The 19,617-nt window shown below is 46.2% G+C and overlaps 1 protein-coding gene across 1 annotated transcript in view; it reads left to right on the forward strand.

Moving 5' to 3' along the window:
- The window catches only part of LOC138274879 (glutathione synthetase-like), a 169,481-nt gene that overhangs the window by 85,958 nt on the left and 63,906 nt on the right, over nucleotides 1–19,617 (forward strand). The window contains exons 4-6 of the mRNA XM_069219022.1: nucleotides 188–327; nucleotides 2,830–2,946; nucleotides 13,692–13,772. Of these exons, the coding sequence (XP_069075123.1) occupies nucleotides 188–327; nucleotides 2,830–2,946; nucleotides 13,692–13,772 (338 nt within the window). The remainder of the gene's footprint in view (nucleotides 1–187; nucleotides 328–2,829; nucleotides 2,947–13,691; nucleotides 13,773–19,617) is intronic.

The following is a 19,617-nucleotide window of genomic DNA, read 5'->3' on the forward strand; positions in this document are numbered from 1 at the left end:
CTGCCAAAAAGTGCCAAACCATTCCTCTTTGTGTCTTTGATTAAAAAACCTCAGCCCAAGCCTAGGAGTGGTTTTATGTTCTGTGACATTTGATGTGATACACTGGAGATCTGCTATTCAAATGTGCACGTTTTTGCTTGTAGTGGTCCCATGACGGAGGTGATGAATTGGGTTTTTCTTATTTTAGACTGTTTTCCTGGGGCTCAATCGCTCTGACTACATGTTTCATTGTGAGTTGGATGGCACCATAGCACTGAAGCAAATTGAAATCAATACTGTTTGTGTGGGTGATGGAGGAATGACATCGAAGGCCACTGATGTGTACAAGTAAGGATGTTTCTTTCACATATGGTTTGAGCCACGACAAAATCACCTGTTTTTCGTTTATTACATACCCTGCTGTATGGTGACATTAAAGATGTGAAATAACTTGTATTTGCAACTGTTGGCCTACCCTCTTTTAAAATGTGTTGAAGTGCCTCCCACAGTCTTCTATCAGCAAACGCAGGGAACACAGGTAATTGCATCACATAACAAGGGAAGGGTTCCCAAAGATATATATACAAACACGTTTGAACAAGTCATATGATTTCTGATTATTCCTACCCAAAAAGACAGCATTCATTTATAAAGATATACAGTGGATACACGTGTAAGCATATATTTAGAGAGAGCATACCTCGCCTCCAAGGTGTAGAGTGTAACGAAGTGTTAACACCACAAGGTAAAGCGATGATGTGAAATGTGCTTATAACACATTACAGCAGTGTTACATGTTCGCAAGCCTTAGTTCAACACAACCCAGCAGACACTTCATGACCCTCAGTCAAATGCAGGTTTGCTCCAACTTACCATCTTACCTGGGGATAATGTGAAGTCTGGCTGCCATGTTGAAAAGCAGATGAAAGTGCACGTAGATCTGTGCCCTATATCTTGAATCTCCCCCAGTCAGTCCCAAGACCCCAGGGGTCAACAAAAATCATACAGTAGCCTTGAATGGGGACGGGGTGTACATGGGCCCCAGAGGCTCTTGGGTCTCAGGGACACCATCTTTGCCAAGCCCAATGCAGGTATGCCTGTCCCAGGGGCCCTTCCCCAGAACAAACTGAGAGAGCAGTCTGAGTGCCACATCTCTCTTCGCCCTACTTCAGGGGAGGCAAGTACCCCGGAAACAACAAGCTGCATCCACGCCTGCGCGGTAGAGAGGGAACAGTGCTGTCCCTGTATGAGATGGAGCATGGACGAGAAGGAGGCAGAAGCAACTTGGTAGAGTAGGTGTAGGTTTGCCTTGAAGCCTTTAAAGAAATATATAAAAAGACTGTGGGGACCTGTGCACCAAGAAATGAACAATAACAATGTGGTGTAAATCTACAAAAGTAAAAAACAAAGGAGGAAGAGGGACCTATTAGGGCAATTGAGCATCCCATAATCACCTGCTACTCAGATTTGTACACTTTTTTGGCTCAGGCCTTTAGCGCTAGAGCGCGCCTTTAATGCCCGGTATAGCCCAGCTACGAAGGGCTATAAGGATATTCGAACATCCCGCCACTAGAGGGCAGAGTGTTCTAATAGTGCTTGCATTAGTGAAAAACTAATATATTTTTTTTAAGAATGGTTTGGGCCTGGCAAGAAGTTTCTTTCGCTGAGTCAAAATGGCCGTTTAAAACCACACACAAAGGTGTCAATGGCAGCCCTGAGACATGTTTAAAGGACTACGTAAGTGGGTGGCACAATCCGTCCTGCAGACCTATTAGTAGCATTTATTTTACAGGCCCTAGGTTTATATAGCACTACTTTGCAAGGAGCTTACAAATAAATTAAATATGCCAATTGGTTATAAGACAATTCTACCGTTTTTTTACCGAGAGAGAGCACAAGCAATTCAGCACTGGTTAACAGTCTTGAAAGCCAACAAAAATTGTTCAGAAAACAGGAGGGGAGAAGGCAAAACGTTTGAGGATGACCCTGCTAAAAGGGCCAAGTCCAACAGTTAGTAATGGAAAAAGGGGAGGATGCTTGCTGGAGGGGTGATAAGGAACTGGCACTAGTGGAGTTTAGATTGCATTTCAGCAGTTATTAGATGTGATCCCAGGATAAGTGAAGATAAGTGGGGTGTGGTATTTATAGTTGGCAATGGTCATGGTTAAGAAGGTAGACTGTACATATAGCCAGACTATGAAGGCATGGTGCATTCACGTTGGTGATTTGAGAGTAGTATTTCAGTTAGGAGTGTTTGCAGGCTGAAAATAGGGACGCTGGAGTTGGGAATGAGTGGTGTTAGTGACTGGTAATACGAGACATCCTAAGTCTGCCTTTCATTCTGACTGCTTCTGATTTTGACACAACCTTTCATGAAATTTATAGAATTACACCAGGTTTCTCAAAAATGTCTATTTTTCTGAAATTAAACAACATTTTCTTACTTAGTTCAAAGTACTTGGAACCTCTCACCTTCGGCAGTTCAGGAACCATCTAGGATGTGCTTGGCTTCTTATTTTTATATTTTGTTATTTCTGTACACCATGCCCACTACAAACTAAAATGATTGAAGATCTATCTTCTCTTGTAAAAACTTATTGTTCACCCAAAACTGCCGCCTTGAGGGACTAAGTAGACATCATTTTTTCCACATATTGTTTGTGCCAGTGTGGGAACAGAACCACCTCATTACGTGTCTACTTATCTATGCCTGATTATGGGAAATAAACTTTAAATAGTGTGCAATATATGTGGCATATGGTAGGATAGTGATTGCAACATGTGGTGACCTACATCTGTTCTTGAATTTTAATGTGAATCCTCACTTACTATAAACTCTGTATTTTGCAGGTATGTGTTGAATGTACTGGGGAAATCTAAGGAGGCTTCAGAACTGCTTCCCAATGATCCTGCAAAGAGGATTGCTAAAGGAATTGCAACCGCTTGGGAACTGTATGGGTCTGAAAAGTATGGGATGTCCCTTGTCTTATTTATGTAGTCTAAGTTTTTCGCCTCTTTCATGTTGTACAGTTAGTCTATTATGACCGGTCAATGAGCTGAACTCGGAACTGCTTGATAAACCAGTACCCAGTGCGTCCTATTGCATGGTAAGGATTAGTTTCTTCTGGTTAGTATGAGTAAGCTGCTCGATTTAGGCTTCCAACCAATGGCCGATCTTGAGGTCCAACCCTAGGAAGCGGGCCCTGTTATGTCTGGCCTGTCCCTGATTTCAACAGAAGACAACACCAAAAGGACATTTTGAGAAGCTTTATACAAATTCCACTGTGATACATTTTGAGGCTGCCAGAAAATTTACAACATCTTCATTAGGTCTCTCCTGCAGACAGCTTTAGCAATGTTGTAGCAGACATTTTGTGTTTTCAATACAATACATAGAGAGAGATTTTGGTCAGCCTCATGCTCATGATTGGATGGCTTTCTTGTTTATCTTAACTCTCTGATCACTAAGCATTGAAACATTTTTTTAACAATTTAACATTTTTTGTTACACATACAAGTGTTATTGACAGATCGATGCAACATAATCAAAAAGCAATGTTACATAGTCCATTAACAATGTTCCCTCTATCAAAGACCTATGAGGATGCAGTCTTGTGGCATGTACTTTTTTACTTTTTAGAATGTAACACAAAGAAACCTCAACATTATCCTCTCCTCCCCCCTTGGTGCTAAATATAGCAGTAATAAGATAGTATTCTCGACCACCACACCTGTAGAGAGAGATAGTGGAATTACCAAAGGCTTACTGGGCATCTATTTATTGAAGACCCTATCCGCTGACTAATATCTCATAATAAAGGCCTATGAGTGCAACCCAGCAATCACGTTTCAAAGAGATGGATAGCAAATTCTGCACTCAATAGGGGCACTTCAAGGCATGTGGCTATCATCTTGCTTTTAAATTGCTCGAGAAGCATGTCCCATGCCTGTGAAACAAGATATTTCCATAGACCTGCTTGTTCCTCCCTATGTAGGAATGTGCTCTTAGCCTGGCCTCAGGACATCAACGTCCGTGCCCAAGTAGTTACTGCAGGTGTGCAATTGTATTCCCACCAAATAGCAATGGCACATTTAGCTAATATTAGGGACAAGTCCATGAACTTATTCACAGGTCTATTCCGGGCGGATGAGGGAGTAGGTCAAGAAACAGCCCTGCTGATGTTTTGAGTATGTAGAGGCCTGTTGTACTCTTGAGTATGTGCAAGATCCTGACCAAATGGTGCTAAAGGATAAGTCAGGCCCGTAGCATGTGGATGAGGTCAGCGCAGGTAAAGAACAACAAGGGCAGCCCAAGGTTGCACCTGGCAAAATCCCATATATTCTGGTTGGCATACAATAAGCTCTATTAAGGATGTTAAAATAAATATATTTGACTCAAGACCCATGGGATACCTTGTGGGGGTAATCCAGTATCTTCTGCCAATCAGAGTTGTGTATAGTGTGAGCTGGGTTCATCTCCCAGGCCATGTGCAATGTGTTACGAGATTGGTCCATCTGTTGTAAAAATGCTTCATAGAGGCACCTGACAAGCTTGCCTCAGGTGCCCGCCACACAGAGTGTTTGATTGACTTTGTGTGTTGCTGGTAATGTGTGCCATATATGAAATAGTTCATAAAGAGATTGCTTAATGCATTCATATGTTAGAAATCGGGAGATCATGCTCAGCCATTAAGGTGGGGGAAATCCATTAACTCCCCATTGAGGAAGGGATCTCCCAGTTTGGAGTAGCCAGGTGTGTGCCAGCCATACAGATGTTACGGTTTAAAATGTCCCACTGTGGTCAGAAGACCCACCAGAGGCATAGCTGTGGAAAAGGGAATCTCCTTACAGTCTGAATAGGCAAGACAAAGCCACGCGGAACAGAACCGTGGGTGAAAAATGTAAATACATTGAGGAATACAGTGAATAGTGTAACAGACCAGCATTAAATCTTTTCTTAGACAGCCATATTTCATGAAGAGAGCAGCTCAAAGACCAACAAACTACCCACTGTTACTGAGCTGCCAGGTAATAGAGTTCAAAATCCGGAAGAGCCAATCCTTCCGTTTCCACCAGAAGTTTCAGTGTTGTGTAAGGAAATGCCTCCTTGGCATGGTTGCCCCCTGACTTTTTGCCTTTGCTGATGCTATGTTTACAATTGAAAGTGTGCTGAGGCCTGCTAACCAGGCCCCAGCACCAGTGTTCTTTCCCTAACCTGTACTTTTGTATCCACAATTGGCAGACCCTGGCATCCAGATAAGTCCCTTGTAACTGGTACTTCTAGTACCAAGGGCCCTGATGCCAAGGAAGGTCTCTAAGGGCTGCAGCATGTCTTATGCCACCCTGGAGACCTCTCACTCAGCACAGACACACTGCTTGCCAGCTTGTGTGTGCTAGTGAGGACAAAACGAGTAAGTCGACATGGCACTCCCCTCAGGGTGCCATGCCAGCCTCTCACTGCCTATGCAGTATAGGTAAGACACCCCTCTAGCAGGCCTTACAGCCCTAAGGCAGGGTGCACTATACCATAGGTGAGGGTACCAGTGCATGAGCATGGTACCCCTACAGTGTCTAAACAAAACCTTAGACATTGTAAGTGCAGGGTAGCCATAAGAGTATATGGTCTGGGAGTCTGTCAAACACGAACTCCACAGCACCATAATGGCTACACTGAAAACTGGGAAGTTTGGTATCAAACTTCTCAGCACAATAAATGCACACTGATGCCAGTGTACATTTTATTGTAAAATACACCACAGAGGGCACCTTAGAGGTGCCCCCTGAAACTTAACCGACTATCTGTGTAGGCTGACTAGTTCCAGCAGCCTGCCACACTAGAGACATGTTGCTGGCCCCATGGGGAGAGTGCCTTTGTCACTCTGAGGCCAGTAACAAAGCCTGCACTGGGTGGAGATGCTAACACCTCCCCCAGGCAGGAGCTGTAACACCTGGCGGTGAGCCTCAAAGGCTCACCCCTTTGTCACAGCACCGCAGGACACTCCAGCTAGTGGAGTTGCCCGCCCCCTCCGGCCCGGCCCCCACTTTTGGCGGCAAGGCCGGAGAAAATAATGAGAATAACAAGGAGGAGTCACTGGCCAGTCAGGACAGCCCCTAAGGTGTCCTGAGCTGAGGTGACTCTAACTTTTAGAAATCCTCCATCTTGCAGATGGAGGATTCCCCCAATAGGGTTAGGATTGTGACCCCCTCCCCTTGGGAGGAGACACAAAGAGGGTGTACCCACCCTCAGGGCTAGTAGCCATTGGCTACTAACCCCCCAGACCTAAACACGCCCTTAAATTTAGTATTTAAGGGCTACCCTGGACCCTAGAAAATTAGATTCCTGCAACTACAAGAAGAAGGACTGCCTAGCTGAAAACCCCTGCAGAGGAAGACCAGAAGACGACAACTGCCTTGGCTCCAGAAACTCACCGGCCTGTCTCCTGCCTTCCAAAGAACTCTGCTCCAGCGACGCCTTCCAAGGGACCAGCGACCTCTGAATCCTCTGAGGACTGCCCTGCTTCGAAAAAGACAAGAAACTCCCGAGGACAGCGGACCTGCTCCAAAAAGACTGCAACTTTGTTTCGAGGAGCAGCTTTAAAGACCCTGCAATCTCCCCGCAAGAAGCGTGAGACTTGCAACACTGCACCCGGCGACCCCGACTCGGCTGGTGGAGAACCAACACCTCAGGGAGGACCCCCGGACTACTCTCCGACTGTGAGTACCAAAACCTGTCCCCCCTGAGCCCCCACAGCGCCGCCCGCAGAGGGAATCCCGAGGCTTCCCCTGACCGCGACTCTCTGAAACCTAAGTCCCGACGCCTGGGAAGGACCCTGCACCCGCAGCCCCCAGGACCTGAAGGACCGGACTTTCACTGGAGAAGTGACCCCCAGGAGTCCCTCTCCCTTGCCCAAGTGGAGGTTTCCCCGAGGAAGCCCCCCTTGCCTGCCTGCAGCGCTGAAGAGATCCGTTGATCTCTCATAGACTAACATTGCGAACCCGACGCTTGTTTCTACACTGCACCCGGCCGCCCCCGCGCTGCTGAGGGTGAAATTTCTGTGTGGGCTTGTGTCCCCCCCGGTGCCCTACAAAACCCCCCTGGTCTGCCCTCCGAAGACGCGGGTACTTACCTGCAAGCAGACCGGAACCGGGGCACCCCCTTCTCTCCATTCTAGCCTATGCGTTTTGGGCACCACTTTGAACTCTGCACCTGACCGGCCCTGAGCTGCTGGTGTGGTGACTTTGGGGTTGCTCTGAACCCCCAACGGTGGGCTACCTTGGACCAAGAACTGAACCCTGTAAGTGTCCTACTTACCTGGTAAAACTAACAAAAACTTACCTCCCCCAGGAACTGTGAAAATTGCACTGTGTCCACTTTTAAAGTAGCTATTTGTCAATAACTTGAAAAGTATACATGCAATTGAAATGATTCAAAGTTCCTAATGTACTTACCTACAATACCTTTCAAACAAGATATTACATGTTAAATTTGAACCTGTGGTTCTTAAAATAAACTAAGAAAAGATATTTTTCTATACAAAACCTATTGGCTGGATTTGTCTCTGAGTGTGTGTACCTCATTTATTGTCTATGTGTATGTACAACAAATGCTTAACACTACTCCTTGGATAAGCCTACTGCTCGACCACACTACCACGAAATAGAGCATTAGTATTATCTATTTTTACCACTATTTTACCTCTAAGGGGAACCCCATGCTATTCCTTACTTTGAAATAGCACATACAGAGCCAACTTCCTACAGTGTCAATAGCTACTTGGTTGTGCCCATGCCTCACCAGCACCTGCCGCCGCCTCACCCCACCTCATCCGCATTGCTAGTCAGGTGTATTGAGTGGCAGCAGTCTAGGAGCGCACTGTCCGCAGGCAGTGCCTCCACGTAACTCGATCTCCAGCATTGGCAGGCAGAGAAAACCCCATGCTCTGGCTCTCAGCTGACATTTGAGTGTGACTATCAGCTTCACACGGTGCAGCATTGTAGGCCGCTGTAGTGTGGGGACCTCCAGACCATGCAGATGAGGCTACATGCACAGAGAGCCCCACTCTCACGCGACCACCATTGTCAGTGGTTAGGCAATGCTTCTCCTGAGCATTGAAGCTTTACGTCTGATGGTATGAGTTGTATTCTTTCACTGCTGACTTGAGAAGACTCCTTTTTTCAGCAGTTATTGAGGGTGCATATCCTTTCTTGCTTTCTCTCCATCCTCTTGTTCTTCCTTACATCTTAACCCCCCACACATTCTCTGCCATCCTCTGTCCGGTGCTCCACATCAAGCTTGCCATTTTTTAATTGATTTATTCCTCTAACATTACATTTTCTGAGGGTCCCTGACCCTGCACTCTCTCTACATACATTTCTCCTCCCCTTCCAAACTCAGTTGCCCCTCCCAATACATGCTTTCTGTTTTTTATTTAATCTTCAAATTGTTTTTACCTTATTTGCTTATTTTATGAAGGCCCTGCAGCTTTAAAGTGCTACCAGGTCACCTGCTTCTCTTTTTCACACTCCTTAAATTTCTAATTTTTAATTTTCAATTCTAAATTGTCTGTTGACCATTTCTAGATGGTAAATGCCAAAACACCCATCCATGCGCCATGTATTTTTCAAAAGAAAAACCATTCCAAGATTGTCGCCCTGCATCCATGAACGTTAATTCACCAAAATACAAGGGGCAGCGAAAGTAGGGGGACCAGGCGTACTGGATTTGTCGGGACAGTTCTGTTTTTTCACTAGCTGTCCCAGCAGATTTCCCAAAAATTTCCTCATCTCCCAGTTTTCAAAGACTGAAAACGATGGGAGGAGCCTTTTTCATGTTTTCTAAAGCATGGATAGTTAGCAGCTGTTAGAAGTGTGCAATTTTTTAAATTCAGAATGATAAATTTAAAATGTAAAAATAAAGTGACATGAGGGTATAGGAGGCTGGCCTGCTGTGGGGTGGGTACCTATGGTACTTACACCTTAAACCAGGTCTAGGTATCCCCTATTAGTGTAGTTAGTCAGTGTCTAGAAACCAGGCTCTCTAGAGGTAGCTGTGGATGAGCAGCCAAGACTTATCTAGGAGACATGAAAAGCTCATGCAATACCACTGTAATCACACACAGTACTTACACACATGAAAGAAAACATTCAGTGTTACAAAAATAAAGATACTTTATTTTGGTGACACAAATACCAACAATACCATAGAGGGAGGCTATACTCCAATAGGAGGTAAGTAATATACAAATTATATACACTAGTATGCAGAAATAAGCATAAAAACAGTTAGAAAACAGTGCAATTAGTGAAAATCACAATAGAGAGAAATAGCCCTAGGGGAGGACAAACCATGTACTAAAAAAGTGTAATGCGAGAGTAGGTCTCCCACCTAGGTACGTGGAGTGTGTAAGGGGATCTGGGAGTACTAGGAAAGGTAAATACCACAACACTCCCCAGCAACCAGGAAAGCAGGAGCCAGTCACTGTAAATTCCCCAGAGCACCCACTTAGAAGAAAAGAAGAAGAATGCAAAGCCCAGAAGAGACTGCAAGACACCAACAGTGGATTCTTTGACAACAAGTACAGCAGAGTCCAGGAAGGGCAGGAGCCCCTACCCACCAGACTAAAGGTGCAAGAGATGAGTCGACGGTGATGAAGGAGAGTCAGTACTGCACCCAAGAAGACACAATTGAGTTCCTGGAGGAAGCAGGTGATGTCCCACGCCGGAAAGATGATCGCAGTCGGGTTTGCCTCTTCGAATTCCACCAACAAGCCTTTGTACACGCAAAACGTTTGGTTAGCGGAAAGTGGAGCTGCTGGGGACAAGGAAGAACCAGGTAGACTCTACCCAGGAGAGGGAGGCAGAGGGGGCCCTCAGCAACACAGAGAGCCAAAAGAAGCACAGGCAGCACCCACATGAGTCCCACAGGACGGGGATACGAAAGTCAAAGAAGGAGCCCACGCAGCACTATGAAAAGGGAGCCCACGCTGCCGGAGAAACACTCAAGGAGCTGTGCATCACAGGATGGAGTGCTGGGGCCTGGAGCTACAAGATGCCTGAAGATCCTTTGGAAAAGATGCCAACAAGCCTTGCCAGCTGCAAATGACACAGTGCATGGGGTTACTGTCCTACATGGGCAGGCAAGGGCTTACCTTCACCCAAGTTGGACAGTTGGAAGAGAGGACCATCAGGACCACTTCAGTCCACCACCCCTGATGCAGGATCCATGCAGCTCAGCAGGAGAGGGAATCCACGCAGCCAGTCGTCGTTGCAGTTGGTGCCTGCAGATGCAGGGAAGTGACTCTTTCACCCCAAGGGAGGTTCCTTCTTCTTTCTGGTGCAGGCTGAAGATGGGCTGTCCTCAGAGGATGCAATACCGGGGAAATGTTGCAGTTGCTGGAAGGAGCTGTGGATACAATGTTGCAGGAGGCGTCTTGCTTCTTTGTTGCAGCTTGTTGGGTCCTCGAGCGTCCAGATGCAATTTCTTTGGTCAGGAGTCGAAGTGGAGGTTGCAGAGGAATCTTGCTCAAGCCTTGCAAGATGAATCTGAGGAACCACCCAAGAGAGGGACCCTAAATAGCCCTGAAAGGGGGATTGGTCGCCTAGCTGGGTGACCACCTATCAGGAGGGGCCTGTCACGGTTTCGGGCGGGTCTGATCAGGGCTCTGGCTGGGACACCCCTTGAGGTCACCGAATATCCTAGAGAGGTAGTGTGCTGGGGCAGAAGAGCAGCTAAAGGCATACACGGAAAGGACAGCTATGGACAGGCACAGGAAACAGGAAAGTAAAAGCAGAGCAACCCTTGTGTGAACAAACAGGAAACGGATTACCAGTGGACAAACACGCTGGGGTTGTACACAGAGTAAGGCGCAGAACCTCCCACAGTGACAGGAAATCTCAATGCCTCTGTGCAGTTTGCTCTTACAGATAGTCACCCTGCCAGCCCCATAGAAAGGAGGCAGCAGAAGTGATTCTGTCTCTGGACCCTAGAGCACAAACAAGGATAGTACTTACATACACAGGACACGCTCTTGTGGGTCCAGCTGGTAACACAGTGGCGATTCCTGAGAAAACAGCAATAGCACACTGTCAGGCACGAAATACAACGTATAACACTGGACAAGGATGGGGGCTGGAATTGCCTCCTGGAAACCAGGAGCCAACCCCAGTACACAGGAGTACACGTATACACTGGTGAAGACTGATAGAACACTTATCAGACACAAAGAACCAAGAAGAAACAGAAACAGAAGGAAACAAACAAAGAGGCAGAGGCAAGAACTAGGAACAGGCTCAGGCTGAAGCAAAGGCGGGACTAGGACTTGAAAACAGGGTGCAAACTTCTGGCTGGGACAAACAGAGACAGGACTGGGAAACTGAGAACAGGCTCTGGCTGGAACAGGCAAGGACAGGACTGGAATACAGGGAGTAGGAAATGAGCAGTAAACCGGACTGGGAAACAGAGAGCAGGTTCAGGCTGAAACAAGGCAGGAACAGGGCAGAGAAACAGGGAGCAGGCTCTGGAAGAAACAAACAGGTACAAGGCTAAGAGATAGGGAGCAGACTCTGGCTGAAACAATCAGGAGCAGGGCAGAGAAACAGGAAACAGGATCAAGCTGGAACAGAACAGGAACAAAACTGGAACACCATCCGACAAAGGGTCTGTAACACAAAGGAATCGAAGTCCAATGCACGATGGGGATCTTGAGGAAATGGCTGCTTATAAGTAGTTCAAAGCTGGGCTGCACAGGAGAGGTCTCAGGTGTGTGTATTTTCGGACACTTGCAAGTCCTGGAGGAGAGGATCCAGTGAAAAGGAGCAACTGGACTTCTCCCATAGAAGACAATGGGAAACAGAATCCAGGTTTTCCTGACTACCAAGCTGTGCATTATGGGATTTGCAGTCCCAAGAAGCAAATGTAGTCCTACACAAGTGTACCATGGAGAAAAGAGAAACAAACATGAGTCAGCAAGGGACTCTAGATAGGTGTTCAAGGTGATTCCCAGGCTTCTGACAGTCCCCTTACAGCGCCCCCTAAAAATGGGACGACTGAGTCGTAACGGGGCCTCTGACGTCACCTACTGGCACTGGACAGTCAGATACTCCCAGAGTTCCCTGCCAAGCTTGAATCCGAGATGGCAAAACCCAAGGAACCCCGTGGAGGAGTTCTGAGCACCATCCCTGGGTGGGTGATGGACAGAGGAGTGGACATTTCCCTTTCTTTTGTCCAGTTTCATGCCAGAGCAGGGACTGGGGGTCCCTGAACCAGTGTAGACTGATTTATGCAAGGAGTGCACCAAATGTGCCCTTCAAAGCATTACCAGTGGCTTGGGGAGGCTACCCCTCCCAACCCTGTAACTCCTATTTCCAAAGGGAGAGGGTGTAACATCCCTCTCCCAAAGGAAATCCTTTGTTCTGCCTTCCTGGGCTCGAGCTGCTCAAGTAACAGGAGGGCAGAAAACGGTCTGTGAGGTGGCAGCAACTTGGGCTGCCTGGAAAACCTCAGAAGGCTGTAATGACAATATTGGGAGTCCTCTAAGGGGCCCCCAGAGTGCATGGAAGCATACAACCAACGATTGCAAGAGCATTAGGGTATGATTCCAACATGTTTGATACCAAACATGCCTATATTCGGAGTTACCATTATGTAGGTGGACATGGGTATTGACCTATGTCCAGTACACGCGTAAAATGGCGTCCCCGCATTCATGAAGTCCGGGAAAATAGGCCTGGAGTTCATGGGGGCACTTCTGCTAGTGCAGGGGTGCCCTCACACACAGGTACTTGGCACCCTGTCCTCTGGGATGGAAGGCCTGCCATAGGGGTGACTTATAAGTAACTTGGGGCCATATGTACGAACACTTTTTCCCATAGACACAGAATGGGTAAAAACCTTTGCTACATCCGGCCCTTGGTGTAGTGAAGAGTGGCAGTGAAAGGGTGCTTGCACCTTTTCACACAGGCTGCAATGGCAGTCCTGCAGAACCCTTTACATGGGCTCCCTATGTGTGGCAAAATATATGCTGCAGCCCATAGGGATCCCCTGGAAACCCAATGCCCTGGGCACCTAGCTACCATATACTAGGGACTTACAGTGGGACACCAGTGTGCCAATTGTGGGATGAAATACAGAGTTTTGGGACAGAGCATAATCACTGGGTTCCTGCTTAGCAGAATCCCAGTGAACACAGTCAAACACACTGACGTCATCAGGCAGAAAAAGGGAGTAACCATACCAAGAAAGAGGGTACTTTCCTACAGAGGGCGGCAATGTAAACAAGCAATGGCACAGTAAACAGAGCATCACTCGCTGACAACTACGACATAATCAGTCACAAGCTAAAAACATTTCCTATTCATGAGTTCTGTGTAGCACAAACAGAGCACCTGCACGTCTATTTTTCCATTTCAAGCACTGCATAAACACCAGTGGGCATAGACATTTCTGGCCTCTGGCTTCCATCTGCGTCAGTGTCCAAAGAATTGTTAATTATAATGGTTTATAGGGGTACAACCCTGGCAAATTGCCCTTCCCTGTCTTCAGGATGATGCAATGAGGTACATAGTTCTTAGCTCTCTGTGCTCGCTGTTCCTTTTCCATACGTGCACAGAAATTAACCATTGTTCTAGAAAATAAAATGTGTTTTACAGTGTGCATGTGTTTCAAAACTAGGCTGCTACTCATTGCAGGAGGTAACGCTGTTTATCTTTTTCAGGGCTGTTGTGATGATCCTAGTGGGAAATGTCCAAATGTTTTGTCTTGACCATCGCTGCTTTGAACATGAACTGTGGAAGAGGTAGGCCTTGCTCTGAAAAAATAACCCTTTGTGAAGAACTGGGGATGTACTGGGTTTCCTTTCTCCCCAACACATATCCCAACACTGCATAAAGTATTTATGCAGCACACAAACAGTAATAAAGTGAAAACACAGCACAAGAAAAATCCCAAACCAATTTAGCAAAAAATAGAGTACATTTTAATAAATAACAGGACACAAAAACAAAATCAATTTTTGGGTGCCGTGGATGTAATGGTTACGTCCTCAGCTACAGGGCTGCTGTGCCGAGGACGTAACCATTATGTCCTGCAAGTGGCCCACAGGGGGAGCGCTAGCGCTTCCCCCATGGGCCACCCACCCCTCGGCAGGGATGGCAGGGAAAGCACTTCCCCTACAACCCCAACCCCCATTGAACCCCCAAGTGACATCTGATGACATCACCTCATCAGAGGTTGCCCCCATCGTGCTGGAAGCATAGCTTCCAGATCGTACGAGAGAGAAACTGATTAGTTTCTCCTCAGGACGAGGGAAGGGGAGGTCGGAGAGGCATGAAAAGGAAAGGAAAGGCTTTTCCTTTCCTTTTCATGTCTCCCTGAGCATTTCTGCAGCACGATCACATAGCAATTGTGCTGCAAAAATGCCCACTAGACACCAGGGATTTTGTTTATGTTAGGTAAACAAAGAAGGGGAGCGGCCCCTTGAGCAAGGGTCTCTCCCCAAGAAGGGCATTTTTATTTTAGGCCATTTCTGCCCCCCTTGGGGGCAGATCGGCCTATTTTCATTAGGCCCATCTGCCCCAAGGGGGTCAGAAACCTCTAGGCACCAGGGATTTTTTTGAAATTATAATTTCATAAGAGGAGTGACCCAGGGAGGGCATATTCTATTAGGCCAATTCTGCCCCCGTTGGGGGCAGATTGGCATACTTTTGTTAGGCCAATCTGTCCCCAAGGGGCGCAGAAACCACTCTGACACCAGGGATTTTTTTTTACATTTTACATAAGGAGAGTGACCCCTTAGGCAAGGGTCACTCCCTTGGGGGGGCCATATTATATGCGGCAATTTCTGCCCCCCTTGGGGGCAGATCGGCCTATTTCTATTAGGGCCTCCTTCCCCCAAGGGGAGCAGAAACCACTTAGGCACCAGGGACCCACTAGAAACTAGGGAAGATTTTTTTTTTTTTTAAAGAGGGGTTCGGATATGGCCAAAACCCCACCCCAAATAAATGGGGACAAAGTTGTTCTGCCCACTTGTGGGCAGATAGGTAATTACCCCCGATCCACTCCCGGGGGGGTGGGGCAGAAAGCCTCCTAGATGACAGGGAATTTTCTTTAAAATGGAGGGTTGGGTGTTGCAAACCAGTATGGGCATAGTTATGCACCCCACCCCAACTGAAGGGGGTAACAGTCTTTCAGTCTCCACTGCAAACTAAAGGATATTTTCCCAATGGCTAGCAAGAGGACATTTTATCATTTGGCGTTTTGATTTTACATTTGGGCCAAAAGAGCTTGGCTAACTCTCAATATCGTCCCACTTGGAATGTTGGGCAGCTGCAGTTTTAGGACTTTGGGACGCTGCCACCTATAAAAATCTACCAGACCTAGACACATTTGAAAACTAAACATCTGGGTGAGTCCAAGGTGGTGAGCTTCACATGCACCCCACACCATTTTTTTACCCACAATGCCCTGCAAACCTCCAACTTTTCTTGAAATAACACATTTTCCCCACATTTTTGTGCTGGAACCTTCCGGAATCCGCAGGAATCCACAAAATTCCTACCAACCAGCATTGTTGCATCTATACTGATAAATATTCTGTCCCATTTGTCAGCCTAAAACGTTTTGTTTTCAAACTGCCCTTTTGGACCCTTTTTGGTTCCTGCTCAATTTTGACATGTTTTGGCCCTTCCTTGTCACAGGCACTTGGCCCACCTACACAAGTGAGGTCTCATTTTTATCAGGAGACTGAGGGGAACGCTGGATAGTAGGAAATTTGTGCTGGTGTGGTGATCCCACACAGAAATGTGAAGAAAATGTGATTTGTTAGCTAAATTCTGTGTAAGAAAACACTGGGGGATCCACGCAAGGTACAGCTCCCTGAACTCCCTCTGGTGTCTAGTTTTAAGAAATGTCTGGGTTTGGTAGGTTTCCCTAGATGGCTGCTGCGCCCAGGACCAAAAACTCAGGTGCCCCCTTGCAAAAACAGTTTAATATTAGATAATTTTGATATGTCCATGTTGTGTTTTGGACACTTCCCTGTTGCAGGCACTAGGCCTATCCACAAAAGTGAGGTACCAATTTCATCAGAAGACGTGAGGAAATGCTAGGTGGAAGGAAGTTTGTGGCTCCCCTCAGATTCCAGAACTTTGCAGCACCGAAATGTGAGGAAAAAGTGTTTGTTTAGCCACATTTTGAGGTTTGCAAAGCATTCTGGGTAACAGAACCCAGTGAGAGCCCCACAGGTCACCCCATCCTGGATTCCCCTAAGTGTCTAGTTTTTAAAAATGGACAGGTTTGCTAGGTTTCTCTGGGTGCCGGATGAGCAAAAGGCCATTATCCACAGCTAGGCAAGTTGCAAATAACAGGTCAGTTTTCACCAGAAAAATTAGATGTGTCCACGTTGTGTTTTGGGGCATTTCCTGTTGCGGGCACTAGGCCTACCCACACAAGTGAGGTACCATTTTTATGGGGAGACTTGTGGAAATGCTGGGTGGAAGAAAGTTTGTGGCTCCTCTCAGATTCCAGAACTTTGCAGCACTGAAATGTGAGAGAAAAAGTGTTTTTTTAGACAGATTTTGCAAAGGATTCTGGGTGTCAGAACCTGGTGAGAGCCCCACAAGTCACCCCATTCTGAATTTCCCTACGTGTCTAGTTAGTGAAAATGTATTGTTTTACTAGGTTTCCCTAGGTGCTGGCTGAACTAGAGGCCAAAATCCACAGCTAGGCACTTTCCAAAAAACACGTCAGATTTCAATGTAAAAATGTAATGTGTCCATGTTGCGTTTCCTGTTGTGGGCACTTGGCCTACCCACACAAATGAGGTACCATTTCTATTGGGGAACTTGGGAGAACACAGAATAGAGGAACAAGTGTTATTGCCCATTGTCTTTCTCTACATATTTTCCTTCCAAATGTAAGACAGTGTGTAAAAAAGAAATCTATTAGAGAAATGCTCTGTAATTCACATGCTAGTATGGGTACCCCAGAATTAAGAGATGTGCCAATAACTACTGCTTCTCAACACCTTATCTTGTGCCCATTGTGGAAATACAAAAGTTTCCTTGATACCTATTTTTCACTCTTTTATATTTCACCAAATGAATTGCTGTATACCCGGTATACAATGAAAACCCATTTGAAGAGGCAGCTCATTTATTGGCTCTGGGTACCTAGGGTTTTTGATGAACCTACAAGCCCTATATATACCCGGACCCAGAAGAGTCCAGCAGACGTAACGGTATATTGCTTCAAAAAATCTGGATAGCTGGAAAAAGTTACAGAAGAAAATGTCGACAGAAATGGCTGTTCTTTTCAACATAATTTCAATATTTTTTTTATAGCAGCTTTTACTTTCTGTAGGAAAACCTTGAAGTATCTACACAAATGACCCCTGCTGAATTCAGAGTTTTGTCTACTTTTCAGAATTGTTTAGCTGTCCAGGATCTACCATTGGTTTTACACTCATTTCTGTCACTAACTGGAAGGAGGCTGAAAGCACACAAAATAGTAAAAATGGGGTATGTCCCAGTAAAATGCCAAAATTGTGTTGATAAATGTGTTTTTCTGATTCAAATCTGCCTGTTCCTGAAAACTGCGAAAATTGTGATTTTAGCACTATAAACCCTTTGTTGATGCCATTTTCAGGGGAAAAACCCACATACTCTCTTCTGTGGCACTTTTTTCAAACTTTTCTTTAAAAAAAAGGAAGTTTTAGCTGTATTTTGGCTAATTTCTTGCTCTCCTCCAGGGGAACCCACACACTCTGGGTACCTTTAGAATCCCTAGGATGTTGGGAAAAAAGGATGCAAATTTGGCGTGGATAGTTTATGTGGACAAAGAGTTATGAGGGCCTCAGCGCAAACTACCCCAACTAGCCAAAAAAAGGTTTGGCACCTGAGGGGGAAGAGGCCTGGCAGCAAAGAGGTTAATAGACCTGGAATTCAGTTTTTTTAAAGTTATTAGTAAACTTTAGTGCCAAAAAAGAACAAAGAGCCAACCATAGGTATCTGGTTGTGCGAACCTGGGTCAAAGTTATAAGTTAAGGCCTACTGCAATGGAGCATGGGTTGGCTACAAGGGGTGAGATGGGCTTGGTTTACCCTCAAACTTAGAAGAAATTATACAAAATATTCTGGAGACAATAGAGGTTCAAAGGGCCAAGGCACCAGGCTGTAACCGATGTCACAATGATGGGGAGCGACTGGAAGAGGTATCGGTGAAGCAGTCAACAAGAGCAGGAAAAGCTCCAAATGGGAGAAGCTGGATTTTCAGACAGAGGAAGCTGTTGTCAACAGGGTGCTGGTCGTCTGTGAGCCCTGTGGAGATATCTACCTTCTGATTTTGTGTTTTTGGAGCTCGGATTCTCCCAGCAGGACGAGGCTGCAGGCTGTGGCCAAAGATGGTTCCACAAGGCCAGATACCATCATTGGGAGGTCCTGCTGAAGAGGATTTGCTGCTTTGGAGAAGCAAATAGCAGGAGCTGTGGCAAAGCCAATCCCACCTGCAGTGCATTCATGCTGGACCAGCCTCTAGGTAGGTGGTAGTCTCCTGTCAGTCTTAAAAGCGGGTATGCTGAAAAAGTTACTAGTCTAAAGTTTTTGGTTTTGGTAAGAGGAGACCACTTTCGCACCACACCAAGGAACCAGGACATAGGGAGACACCACTTGTGGCCTTGGACTCACCCCAGCAGGTAACAGAGCAGCAGGCAGGTAATATGTAGAGTCTCTGAAACTTGTTGCCTTCCTGTAAATCACAAGGGAGGCCAGGAAGCTAACCCTTGGGCACCAGGGCAACAGTGCAGTCCCTCTTCTGAGTCTTAAAATGGTCCAGATGTGATCTGAAGAGTGATCCTGGAGATAGATTATTTATACCTGGTGCCAGCCTTTTTGTGTGTGGTGACTCCCTATTGCACCCCCCACATCTGGTTCGGGAATGTTCTTACCTTCAAATTGTCTGTGGTGACAAAAGTCTGATGGCAGGTTGTTTTCTCTGTGCAGGAGGCAAAGCCCCTGGAAGTGTAAGTGGGGCAGGGCTCAGCTCCACCAAAAGCCATCTTGACACAATGGCCCATCCTGTCCACACTAGTCCCATTTGTGCCACTGTATAGGAGGAATGCACAAACTCCAACAGCAGAGCCTTTCACAGTCATGTGACATAGGATGCTGGCAGAAGGTGCAAATGGTGGGGAAGAAAATGCCACTTTCCTAAAAGTAGTATTTTCATTTAACTACTCTAGTTATAGCAACTAGGGCAGAAAGGGTGTTAAAAATAAGAATACTGGTTACTTAGGTAAAGTATATAGGTTAAGTGAAGGGAGACTGCTTGTGCTTGGACAATTAGGTGAAATAGAGCTAATCATCAGGTAAACTGGCAATCTCTCCTTTCTACAGTGTCCTCTTGGATTTTTTGCCTTTTTGATGAGCCCTTTTTTTGCTGGCTATAGAACTCTGTGCACTTCCCCATATTAACCAGTAGTAAAGTGTTTGTGCTCCTCCTTTCAACTTGTTGAAATCGGTACACATTTGATTGGTTTATTTAACTTACCTGAAGTTCCTAGAGTATGGAAACAGTGTACCCCGGGCTAGTAAGTTAAATGTCATCGGTGGGCTGCAGTACCCATTGGACCACCCACTGCAGTGACATGAC

This window comes from Pleurodeles waltl, chromosome 2_2 (assembly GCF_031143425.1).
Source record: "Pleurodeles waltl isolate 20211129_DDA chromosome 2_2, aPleWal1.hap1.20221129, whole genome shotgun sequence".
Lineage (NCBI taxonomy): Eukaryota > Metazoa > Chordata > Amphibia > Caudata > Salamandridae > Pleurodeles > Pleurodeles waltl.